General features: G+C 40.4%; 1 protein-coding gene across 3 annotated transcripts in view; it reads left to right on the top strand.

Annotated features, from left to right (window-relative positions):
• The window catches only part of RNF150 (ring finger protein 150), a 321586-nt gene extending 314911 nt beyond the window's left edge, over positions 1-6675 (top strand). For all 3 annotated transcript variants that reach the window (XM_053582107.1, XM_053582116.1, XM_053582099.1), the window contains one exon: positions 6157-6675. In XM_053582107.1, the coding sequence (XP_053438082.1) occupies positions 6157-6275 (119 nt within the window). In that variant the 3' untranslated portion in view covers positions 6276-6675. The remainder of the gene's footprint in view (positions 1-6156) is intronic.
• Positions 6676-12023: the final 5348 nt, after the last annotated feature.

The following is a 12023-nucleotide window of genomic DNA, read 5'->3' as shown; positions in this document are numbered from 1 at the left end:
ATAGCAAAAGTAATTTTTGTACTTGTTTTCATTACATGACAAGAAAAAGTATTACAACCATAATTATTCTCTAATACCTAGACATTTTTGTTGGTATTTTAATTGCATGTTTCTTTTGCAGAGTAATAGAATGTACAAGACCTTTTGGGTTTCTGCAGTTTACCCCTCCAGCCTCCTCTGTCTATACTCCTAGCCTGATTCTGTGTTCCATTCATATTTAAACACCCTCTGATGTCCACTTTTCCAAGGCTCCCTATCACCTCCAGCCATCTGCTCCGAAAAGGTAAAGGGAAAATTTTCCCCTTTGCCCTCTGAAAGTTCATTGAAAAATCAACTTTCAGGCAGCACCTGTGGCTCAAAGGAGTAGGGCGCCAGTCCCATATGCCAGAGGTGGGGGGGTTCAAACGCAGCCCCAGCTAAAAACTACAAAAAAAAAAAAAAGAAGGGATTAATAAATTGTGGTATACGTATACCGTGGAATATTATGCAGCTTTAAAGAAAGATGGTGACTTTATCTCTTTCATGTTTACATGGATGGAGCTGGAACATATTCTTATTAGCAAAGTGTCTCAAGAATGGAAGAAAAAGTATCCAATGTACTCAGCCCTACTATGAAACTAATTTATAGCTTTCACATGAAAGCTATAACCCAATTATAACCTAAGAATATGGGGAAAGGGGGAAGGTCCCCCCTGTAGGGACCACACCTACAGTGCATCTTACAAGGGTACATGTGAAACTTACTAAATGTAGAATATAAATGCCTTTACAAATAACTAAGAAAATGCCAGGAAGGCTATGTTAACCATTGTGATGAAAATATGTCAAATTGTATATAAAACCAGTGTATGGTGCCCCATGATTGCATTAATATACACAGCTATGATTTAATAAAAAAAAAAAAAAGAAAGAAAGAAAAATCAACTTTCGTTTTTTTTTTTTTTTTTTTTTTTTTTTACTTTTCTATTTCTAGTTAGTCTGGCCAATGGTTTATCTATTTTATTTCTTTTTTCAAAAAACCAACTCTTTGTTTCATTAATTTTCTGAATGATTCTTTTGTTTTCAATTTCATTGATCTCTGATTTGATTTTGGATATTTCTTTTCTTCTACTGAGTTTAGGCTTAGATTGTTCTTGTTTTTCCAATTCCATAAGATCTCTTGTGAGATTGTTGATGTGCTCTCTTTCTGTTTTTCGAATGTAGGCATCTAAAGCGATGAATTTTCCTCTCAAAACTGCTTTTGCAGTATCCCACAGGTTTTGGTAGCTTGTGTCTTCATTGTTGTTATGCTCAAGGAAGTTAATGATTTCCTGTTTTATTTCTTCCTTCACCCATCTGTTATTCAACAGAAGATTGTGTAATTTCCATGCCTTTGGGTGGAGTCGAGCATTTTTGTTAGAGTTGAGTTCCACCTTTAGTGCCTTATGGTCTGAAAAGATACAAGGTAAAATTTCAATTCTTTTGATTCTGTTAATATTTGTTTTGTGTCCCAGGATATGATCAATTTTGGAGAATGTTCCATGGGGTGATGAGAAGAATGTATATTCTTTATCTTTGGGGTGGAGTGTTCTATATGCGTCTATCAAGCATAGTTGTTCTAGGGTCTCATTTAAATCTCTTATATCTTTGTTTAATTTCTGTTTAGAGGATCTGTCCAGCTCTGTAAGAGGAGTGTTAAAGTCCCCTGTTATGATGGTATTATCAGATATCATATTGCTCAGACTGAGTAAGGTCTGCTTCAAGAATCTGGGAGCATTTAAATTGGGTGCATAAATATTTAGAATTGAAATATATGTTCTTGTTGTAGCTTTCCCTTGATCAATATAAAGTGACCTTCTTTGTCTTTTTTGACTTTAGTTGCTTTAAATCCACATGTATCTGAAAACAAGATTGCAACTCTTCTTTTCTTCTGAATTCCATTTGCCTGAAAAATTGTCTTCCAACCCTTGACTTGGAGCTTTAATTTGTCTTTTGAAGCCAGGTGTGTTTCTTGCAGACAGCAAATGGATGGCTTGTGTTTTTTAATCCAGTCAGCCAATCTATGTCTCTTCAGTGGGGAATTCAAGCCATTAACATTTATGGAGATAATTGAGAAGTGTGGTAGTATTCTATTCGTCTTATTTGGTTAGAGTCCATTGGTTAGTTTTATCTTTTGCATCAGTGTGGAGGTTAGGTTCTGTCCTTTGATTTCTGAGTTCTTACTTTGCTGCTGATCCATTGTGGTGGTCAGTGTGCAGAACAGGTTGAAGTATTTCCTGTAGAGCTGGTCTTGTTGTGGCGAATATCCTCAGTGTTTGTATATCCGTAAATGATTTGATTTCTTCGTCAATTTTGAAGCTTAGCTTAGCAGGGTACAGAATTCTGGGCTGAAAATTGTTCTGTTTAAGTAGATTAAAGGTAGATGACCATTGTCTTCTTGCTTGGAAAGTTTCATTAGAGAAGTCTGTGGTCACTCTGATGGATTTGCCCCGGTAGGTCAACTGGTGCTTACTCCTGGCAGCTTGCAGAATCTTTTCTTTTGTCTTGACTTTGGACAGGTTCATCACAATGTGTCTTGGAGAAGCTCGGTTAGAGTTGAGGCGACCTGGGGTCCGATAGCCCTCTGAAAGCAGTGTGTCAGAATCTTTGGTGATGTTTGGGAAATTTTCTTTTATAATATTGTCTAGTATGGCTTCCATTCCTCTGGGGCATTCTTCTTCCCCTTCTGGAATTCCTATAACTCGTATGTTGGAACGCTTTATAAAGTCCCATAATTCTGACAGTGAACGTTCTGCTTTCTCTCTCTTCTTTTCTGCCTCTTTTACTATCTGAGTTATCTCAAAAACTTTGTCTTCTACCTCTGAAATTCTTTCTTCTGCATGGTCTAACCTGTTGCTGATACTTTCCATTGCATCTTTAAGTTCCCTGATTGACTGTTTCATTTCCTTCAGCTCTGCTATATCCTTTTTATATTCTTCATATCGTTCATCTCTGATTTGGTTCTGTTTTTGGATTTCCTTTTGGTTATTTTCCACTTTATTAGCAGTTTCCTTCATTGTTTCCATCATTTCTTTCATTGTTTTCAACATGTGTATTCTAAATTCCCTTTCTGTCATTCCTAACATTTCTGTATAGGTGGAATCCTCTGCAGTAGCTACCTCATGGTCCCTTGGTGGGGTTGTTCTGGACTGGTTCTTCATGTTGCCTGGAGTTTTCTGCTGATTCTTCCTCATGAGTGGTTTCTTTTATCTGTTTCCTTGCCCTAATTTTCCTTTCACCTCCTCTTGCTCTTTAAGTTCTTGTGCCTGTGGACTAAGGGTTACAGGACCAGAAGGGTGAGACTGTTGAAGAGCAAAAAAGGGATGAAAGAAAGGAGGACCGAGTGATAAGAAAAAAAAGAAAGATAGAGAAAGGAGAGGGGGTGGGTATAAGGAATATTGAGAAAAAGAAGAGAGGCACAGACAGAGGGAGACAGGGCAATATAGGTGTACAGTAGGGTACTTTGACACAACCTTAAAAAACCCCACCTTCTGGGGGTGCCAAGTTGGGTGGTTCCCTTGAGGTCAGCAGCTCTTTGCTAACCTAATCAGACACAGTACCCCACCTCCACCAAGTAGAGAGGAAAGACAAAAATGCTATAAATCAAACCAAAACAAGCAAACAGAAAACTTTACGGGGATAAAATTGGGTGAAAAACCAAATGATAGCGGTAGAAACACTAGCAAAAATGAAGTTGTAGTTATTAAAAAAGGCAGCAATGGGAAATTATAATTAAACTAGAAAAATTGAGAAAGAAAAAGGGATCTGTATGGAAAAGATTGAAATTAAAAAAACAAAAGAACATCAACAACGTCAAAATAGACAAACAAAAAAAAAACCAAACAAACAAAAAAAAAAAAAAAAAGAAAAAATTACACAACCAAAAACAAAGCAGTTTGTATATGTTATTGAATATTGTCTGGGCAACACGTGGTCTTCTGGGGTATGAGATGTTATTCACAGTTCTGATACGACTGGAGGCTGCTGATTTCTCAAACCCCAGCAGGTAGACACCCTAAGTCTCTCTTCAGCCCACTTAAAAGGCACTTTGAACTTGTAAACTTGCTGAGCAGAAGCTTTCCCAGCTTTCTCGCTGGAATCACTGCTGAAGTGGCTATCCACTTACCCAGGGTGCCAATACCGGTCTCACTCTGCCCCTGAGGGTTAGGCGAAAAATCAACTTTCAAAAGGCAACTTTATGGGGCAGGGGAAGGCTGTACGAATTTATTTAATGTGATCACAGAAGCCTTTAAAATAAATACCCAACCTCTCAGTGAGGTGGAGAAGCTTGTAGTGTATAATATCTTGCAGAAGGAATGAGGCCTTGGATCCTGGCAAACCAGATTGTGGGAATAGGAGAATAAAGGAATTGTCTTGAGGGGCAATCAGTGACTACTAGGGCTTGAAGACTGCACCGTGGTCAGCAGCAAAGTCTGTTGGGCCCACAGGGCAGACAGTCGATTGATACAAGTCTCTCCAGGTTTGTTGACAGACTTCAGTCTTCCTTCCTATGATAAGGGTTAATACAAACTCAAGGAAGGGACCAGAGACAATTGTTTTATTCCTGAAACTTTGGAAAAGACAAGGTAGAGTGGGAGTTGTCAGATGAGGCTTTGTTTTCAGTTCAGCGTGTCACCATATTTTGAAGCATCCGTTTCTGAGCAATGTGCAATTGCTTGTAATATTATCCATTCGTATTCATCTGGCCAAAATAAACATCATCTTTTGGGACTTACCCACTGTATGGTTATATAGACTTCTTATAACACTTATACACAGGGCTTGCACCTCTGTGTTGTAATTGCCTGATTAATGACCTGCCTCTCTACTAAGATCCCTGAGGAACCAGGATTGTCTTGCTCTCACCTATATTTCTAGACCCTAGCACAACCCTTAATATAATGACACAGTAAATAAGTCTTCAATAAGTGACATATGTTCATTGAATACATACAATAGAACCTCTATAAGTTGACCACCCAAAGGACTGTAGCAAACTGGTCAACATGCACAGGGGTGGTCAACATAAGGAACTAGGCCTTCTGTGCTGATACGTACATGTGGTGCATGTCCAGTCTGTGGAAAGTAGGTCATCTTAAGGAAGTGTCACTGTAGGGAACTGGTCACCTATGGAGACGCTACTGTATTTGGCGTCTAAAAATATTTTTTTTAAAGAAAATGAATATAAATTCTCAAACTAGAGACACAAATTATTAGCATTTTTGGTTTCCTTGCTTTTAGTTAACTTTCTCCGTTGCCATCATTGCATATCAAATTTTCAGTATTTCTATTTTCACTTAAGAATATGCTGTGAACATTTTCTCACGTAACTGCAAATACTTTGGAAACTTCACTGGAATGGTTGTTACAAGTTTGCCCTTTAGAAGTAATATATAGTTTATTCAGATAGTCTCTATTGTTAAAGTTTATGTTATTTGTAACATTTTACTTTGATGAATTATGCTTAAATGAATATTTTTGCATCTCTAATTATTCTCTATAATACATTTTGAAAATGAAATTACTGGGTGAAAAGTTCACGATTTTATGTGCAATGTATCAACATACCTACCTCAGCACACCCTTAACAAAAAGAAACATCTCATTTTTACCTTATTTATTACTCATATATATTACCGTCTCCGTGAATTGTACAATGATAACCATTGTGTATTGTAATTATATAACATTTACCTGTTGGACTATTTTTCCTATTAATTTCAAAGCTTTCTATATGCTAAGAATGCAATCCTCTGTGAAATTTTTGAAAATTTCCTAGTTTGATGTATCCCTTTTGATTTTATTTTTCATGTTTTTAACATGTTTTTATTTTGTGAAAATTTACTCCACCCCTGAGAATTTCTTGATTACTTTTCCACATAGGATTTCTTGCCCTACTTAGATATAATAGATATGTATGTTTTCCTACTTAGATGATATTTTCTCCTACCATTATTAGTTTCTTTTGCCTACATTTAAATTTTTCACCCATTTAGAATTTATTTTGGGATATAGGGTGAGATGAGGCTTTAACAGAATGACCAATTCTTCTGATACCTTCTCTTGGCCTTGAAGGAAATGTTATTAGAGGCGATTTTGTTGAAATAACCAGAATCAAACTTTGCTTTCTCTTCCCAGGTGAGCAGGAGCCAGCTGTAAGCAGCGATTCCGACATATCATTGATTATGGCAATGGAAGTTGGACTGTCTGATGTAGAACTTTCCACTGACCAAGACTGCGAAGAGGTGAAATCTTGAAATGGTGAATACAGAAAAAAGAGATAGTAGGACCCAAAGGGAAGGAAGGAACGAGTACTCTGGGTCTTGAACCAGACACACACACCTGCAGGGCACCTGGCCACTCCAGGGTGCACCATTCACGATTGATCACAAAAAGCAATATCCAAAGTCTTGTCAATCAGGATGCAGTTTCTCCATCTCTGCGACAGTCCACAGCCTTGGCAGCTGGGAGGCTGAACACTGATTCCCACTCCCACGTATTTGTAGACATACTCTTCAGAAGCTCCTAGAACAGACACTGAAAGGACACCTTTAGGGTTTCTCAGTTTCATTTCAATTTTTTGCAGGTCTTATTGTTCTTGGTTTGGGAATGTTATTTGGTTTCTTTGGAAATTTCCTTTGGACGACTATGTGTGGTATATATCTACTCTTGTGTTCTCCCTTTGGTTCACTCCAGCTGTTGTACAGATTTCTGTTTAGAAGCACCAGTTTCTTCCAAAGCAGGTGGTTTGTATTCCACCTCTGAGATGGATGGCCTTGACCTCAGCATGAAATGTGCATGGCTTTGAGAAGTGCGTCAGCACCCTGAAACAGACCAAGGCCAGCTTTCATTAGGAATCTACATTGTTAAGTGGGTCTTGAAAATCCCAGAGATCCCAAGACTGAGCTCTAATTTGCTGAGGCCACGGATCATTATTTTAAGCTACATCACACTGGCTTCCACTTGACAGGCCTTCAAGGTCATGGTGACATGAGAAGGGAGCTCTAGGGAAGAAATTCCATTCACCTGGCTCTAACTGTCTTTGGCTGAAATTCTGAACTCAGAAGCCCCCTCCAGGCCATCCAATCTTTAGAGGCTATAGGGCTGGTTTTAAAACCAGATACTACATATTCTTTCCATTAAAAACAAAATGCCTGTTGCATTAGTTTCCCCTGAGCTGAAATGGTTTTTTGTCATTTCCGTAAGTGGGTTCTGCAAGAGATAGGGGCTTTAAGGCGGGTCGGGCATTTTTGAGCCCTGTGACGAATACAATGGGGGGCTGCAGTAAGCACCTGGATTTTACCTTAATTTCCACACACTTCTGTTAAACCTCCCCAGACCACATGGAAGGATTGAAGTGAATCCTTAGCAGATTGCTCTCCAGGGCTCCCTGAGTGTGTCTGGATATCAAGTGAGGAATGAGGTGTGATTTGATAGATAAATCATTTGAACCAAAAAGTATAGCATGAAAATTTGCTAAAACAAGTTTATCCTTACTGAGATAGACTAAGTAAGAGGGAAAGGAAAAGAGACACCAAATGAAGACTCAACCCCACTGCTATTTTTAAACTGTTCTCATTCTTTTTTTATAACTTTTTTTTTTTTTTAAATACCGGGGGACTTTTCTGAAATAGCACTATTTGTGCTATTTTTTCCCCCAGTGGGCAGTTTTGTAATACAGTCAGACTCCCCAGATGCAGAAATGACTAAGATAGTGCATAGCTTCTCTGAACAATCAGAAGGATCACTTTATCATCTCTAAGCGTTGGCGAAGGCCAGGCTGTTGCTTGGATTAACTACAGAAGAAAGGCTTTTCTCGCTGAGTTGTAGTAACATATTTGATGAGAGCTCTTCCACCTCTTGACACTAACACTCACTCAAAACCAGAGTTCAGTGCCGCAGTGAAAGCCCGCTGCCTGTTCAGACGCACAGGGTCAGGGAGAAAGAATACCAATTGCTCTTTTCTCATCCTTTTAACGATTTCCCATTTGGTGGTTTAGAAGTAGACGGCAAAGCAAGGAAAGTGAGTACCACCTTCAGAAAGGTCACACCTCTCTAGGAGTCCAGCAGCACTTCCTGTGTGGAAATCCAGCCTCCAGGTGTGGGGAGGCAGGCAAGGTGGAATGAAAAGAGCTCTAGAGCTCTGGCCCAGGAGTCAGGAGTCCTAGCTGAGCCAACCCCTGCTAGACCTCAGCCTCTCCATCTACCAGGGAGAGACGTTCACACCTTTCCCAGAGCTCCTCTGGATATGGGACCACTGATGGGAACTTTGCCGGGGGATCCATTTTTTTGCAGATAGTGGTGACATGTGCAAGCAGGCTTCACTTCATACCCTAGGGACACAGAGTTACTTGACTGTAACATGTCATAGCAGCCTTTGAGATTGGGCGCTCCCATGTTGCTGAGAACGAAGATCTAAATGATTGAAGTTTGAAGTCCAAACAGGAGTTGCTTTGTTTTGCCTTGTTTAAAAACTGCCGTTAGTAACAGAGTTTGCGATCTCTAGACACCTTCACGTCTTAGCTCGCAGTGTGGAGTCTTGAAAGGTATTTACTGTTTCAGTCAGCACAGGCTTGTGCCACCTCTTCCTCCTTCAGTCAACTTCGACCAAAACAAATTCGGGGATTATTGGCATTAAGTCCAGTGGAATGGAAAGGATAATTCAGCAGCAAAAGAAATACAAATTGTATTCTATACCCAGAGAGAAAATGCCCTTTGGATTGTATAATCCTCTCTCTGCTTGATGTTTTATCTTCCTGCCAATAACATAAATAGGGAGTTGATCTTATAGGCAAGTCCTGGTCACCGCCGCCCCGTAGGACGCTGCATGGATGGTAAGGGGTTCAAGAGGCCAAGTTGAGGCCTGTTGGTCTGACCCCAAGGCAGTCCTGCTGCAAAGCCCATGAACTTATGATACTCTCTAATTACCAAAGGTTTATTTTTAGAGATTTCCCTGTAGGCTTTGATAGTTTTTAAAAACTTTTTTTTTTTTTTTTTTTGTAGAGACAGAGTCTCACTGTACCGCCCTGGGGTAGAGTGCCGTGGCGTCACACGGCTCACAGCAACCTCCAACTCTTGGGCCTACGCGATTCTCTTGCCTCAGCCTCCCGAGCAGCTGGGACTACAGGCGCCCGCCACAACACCCGGCTATTTTTTTGTTGCGGTTTGGCCGGGGCTGGGTTTGAACCCGCCACCTGTGGCTCAGTGAGTAGGGCGCCGGCCCCATATGCCGAGTTTTTAAAAACTTTAATCAGAAAATTTTCATTTCAAAAGAAAGGGAAACGGCCCTTCCCCCATAGCCTTCTTCACCACCTCGCCCCAAGAGAGACTCTGACCTGGGGACCCAGCAGTCCACAGATGAGTGCCAAGGGCATGTCAACCCTCTAGAAGGCGATGCAAATTGTATGCCTATTTTTTTTCTGAAGCAGGAGACTAAAGCAGCACTGTCCAATAGAGATACAATGCAAGTCACATCCATCATTTTCTACTAGCCACATTCTAAAAATTAAAAAGCAACAGATAAAATCATTTAAATAATATTTTTATTCAACCTACTATTGCTGTTTCAACATGTAATTCATGTGAGAAATATCAATGACATATTTTACACTCTTATTTTGTATTAAATCTCCTAAATCTATTGTCTTTTACACTCACAGCGCGTCTCAATCTAGATGAGCCCCATCTCATACACTAAGTGGCCACATGTGGCAGTGGTCGCTGATTGGACAGCACAGGTCTAGAGCTTCCCCAGTATCCTCACAAGATTCCCTGACCCTTACTAAAGAAAAAGGTTGAAACCTTAATTACCTCCGGAGAGAACTAACCAGACACCACCCAAGTTGCCTAATGCAAGGCCCAGTGATCCGTTTATTTTTTAGTGAATAAAGATTCAGGCAGCCCTTTCTGAATTTTCTGCTTGAATTTTCTAACCACATTACTGATATCCATTACCATTTACTGTTGCTTTTATGATCAATTGTTCTTTAAAAAGTCACACAAACCATGTCAATTTGGTGCTGAAACAAAAATATCCCTTACTTCAGTGGCAAACCCTTAGGTGACACTTAGGAGCCAAAGAAAATCCAGACCGAAGTCATCCAACTTTACCTCAACGCCTCCTTATTTGTGGCTGGCAAAAGGTCCTTTCCCAGTCCCAGTGTCCCCTATCCCTGGAGCTGTTGCTCAAACTTAAGGATTTTGGAGGAAAGAGTGAGAAGTTACATATTGACTACAAGACTTTGCATGGCCTTACTGAGAAAAAATCCTTGGGGCTTGTGACTGCCCACTTCCAACAGCCGCCTTTCCACGCAACGTCAGCACCCACCTGTCACCCTAAGGCTGTGGGAAAGAAAAAGAGCATTTGCATTCACTCGGAAAAATTTAGGGTCACCTTTAAGAATTGCTACCTCCTACGTGTCTAGTCCCGTTGGAAGAGCTGAACACTGACCATGAATCCAGCATCTGAACACTGACTTGTTACTAGGGCTTGGTCACCCCCTGGAGTGTAAACTCTGATCGTCTGCACAGGGAGAGGTGCAGAAGCCGGAGAAGGTAAAAAGTTAAAAGTGACAAAGGTACCTACCCATTTTGACATCACATGGCAATGAACACACCATGGAGGCGAATCTCTGTCCAAAGAGTTTTTTTAAATGATTCTTTGTTTTTGCTTTGGCTGTCGCATTTACCTTCATCCTGGTCAGATATCCTGGATATTTGTCAGGCCTGGGCTTGGTCCTATCAAAAGTCCTGGTGCCCACTGGCCATTTCCGTGACAACTCTGCAGCTCTGTGGCTACCATACATTCAGAACCAAACATGATAACAGATCATCTACCCTGGGAGAAGTTCTTTAGATGGAATTTTTACAGAGCATAAAAATTACATGACATTGGTTTACACAGTGAAGGCATCGGCTTGACAGAAAACAAAGAAATCTGATTGAATAAAAACTTTTCCAGACAATCTGAGACATGGCGTCACTCGTCTAGGAGCAAGGTCCCAGCCCTCTGTGATACCAGGACCAGTGAGGTGATTTCCAGCCGCATTTTTCTGTCTTCTCTCACTCAGCTTGCTTCTGTGTTACGCCCCTGTCTCTCCGCGTCTGTTTCTCACTGTCTCTTTCTCTGCGTACTCACACCAACCCTTGTCCTATCGTCTCTTTCCTCTTGCTCTCTTTTTTTTTCCTTATTTCTTTTTATTCTCATCTTCCAAGAAACTCCGAAATTATCTTTAGGAAAAAAAAATCATTGGTAGGTCTGTATTTATAGAGTTATTATGATTATGGTTCTTGGTGATTTTCTTCTTTTTATTTTGTGGCAATATCTGTATGTTCACTTATGACGAGGAAAACTAGTGGATTCTAGAGATAAATTAAGTTCCTTCCTAATCAAGTTAGCCTCAGTTTCACTTCATCTATCACAAATTTTATTTCAAACCACCACATAGCTGTTGCTGTTTATTTCTGGTTTCCTTGCCGTAAAAGTCTCCTAGGCAAATAATGCCAAGGTAACAATTCCTGAATGGTTTAGATCAGGCATCCTCAAACTTTTTAAACAGGGGGCCAGTTCACTGTCCCTCAGACCACTGGAGGGCCAGACTATAATTAAAAAAGAAAAAACTATGAACAAATTCCTATGCACACTGCACATATCTTATTTTGAAGTAAAAAAACAAAACGGGAACAAATATAATCACACTGCCTCATGTGGCCCGCAGGCCGCAGTTTGAGGACCCCTGGTCTCGATCTATTTTCTTCCACTCCCAACATCTATAAGCTTCCTCATTCGCTGCATGCCCCAGAGCTAGGATTTCTTAGAGACCCTGTGTGTACTGTATCTGGTGTCCACTCGTGCTTCTTAACATCTTAACACAGGAGCTTGGTCCTTGCAAGTGACCCGAGGAGCACTAACTGCTAAAGATTAACAAAGAGACCGCTCCTTCTAAGGGGGGGGACGCGCGGTTCCTTGTGCAGTGCTCTGTGGCACAGAGGTCTCTGGTCCATAC

The sequence above is a fragment of the Nycticebus coucang genome, chromosome 1 (assembly GCF_027406575.1).
Source record: "Nycticebus coucang isolate mNycCou1 chromosome 1, mNycCou1.pri, whole genome shotgun sequence".
NCBI classification, from domain to species: Eukaryota; Metazoa; Chordata; class Mammalia; order Primates; family Lorisidae; genus Nycticebus; species Nycticebus coucang.
Note: the sequence above shows the minus strand (reverse complement) of the source record. Positions and strands in the feature narration are given on the sequence as shown.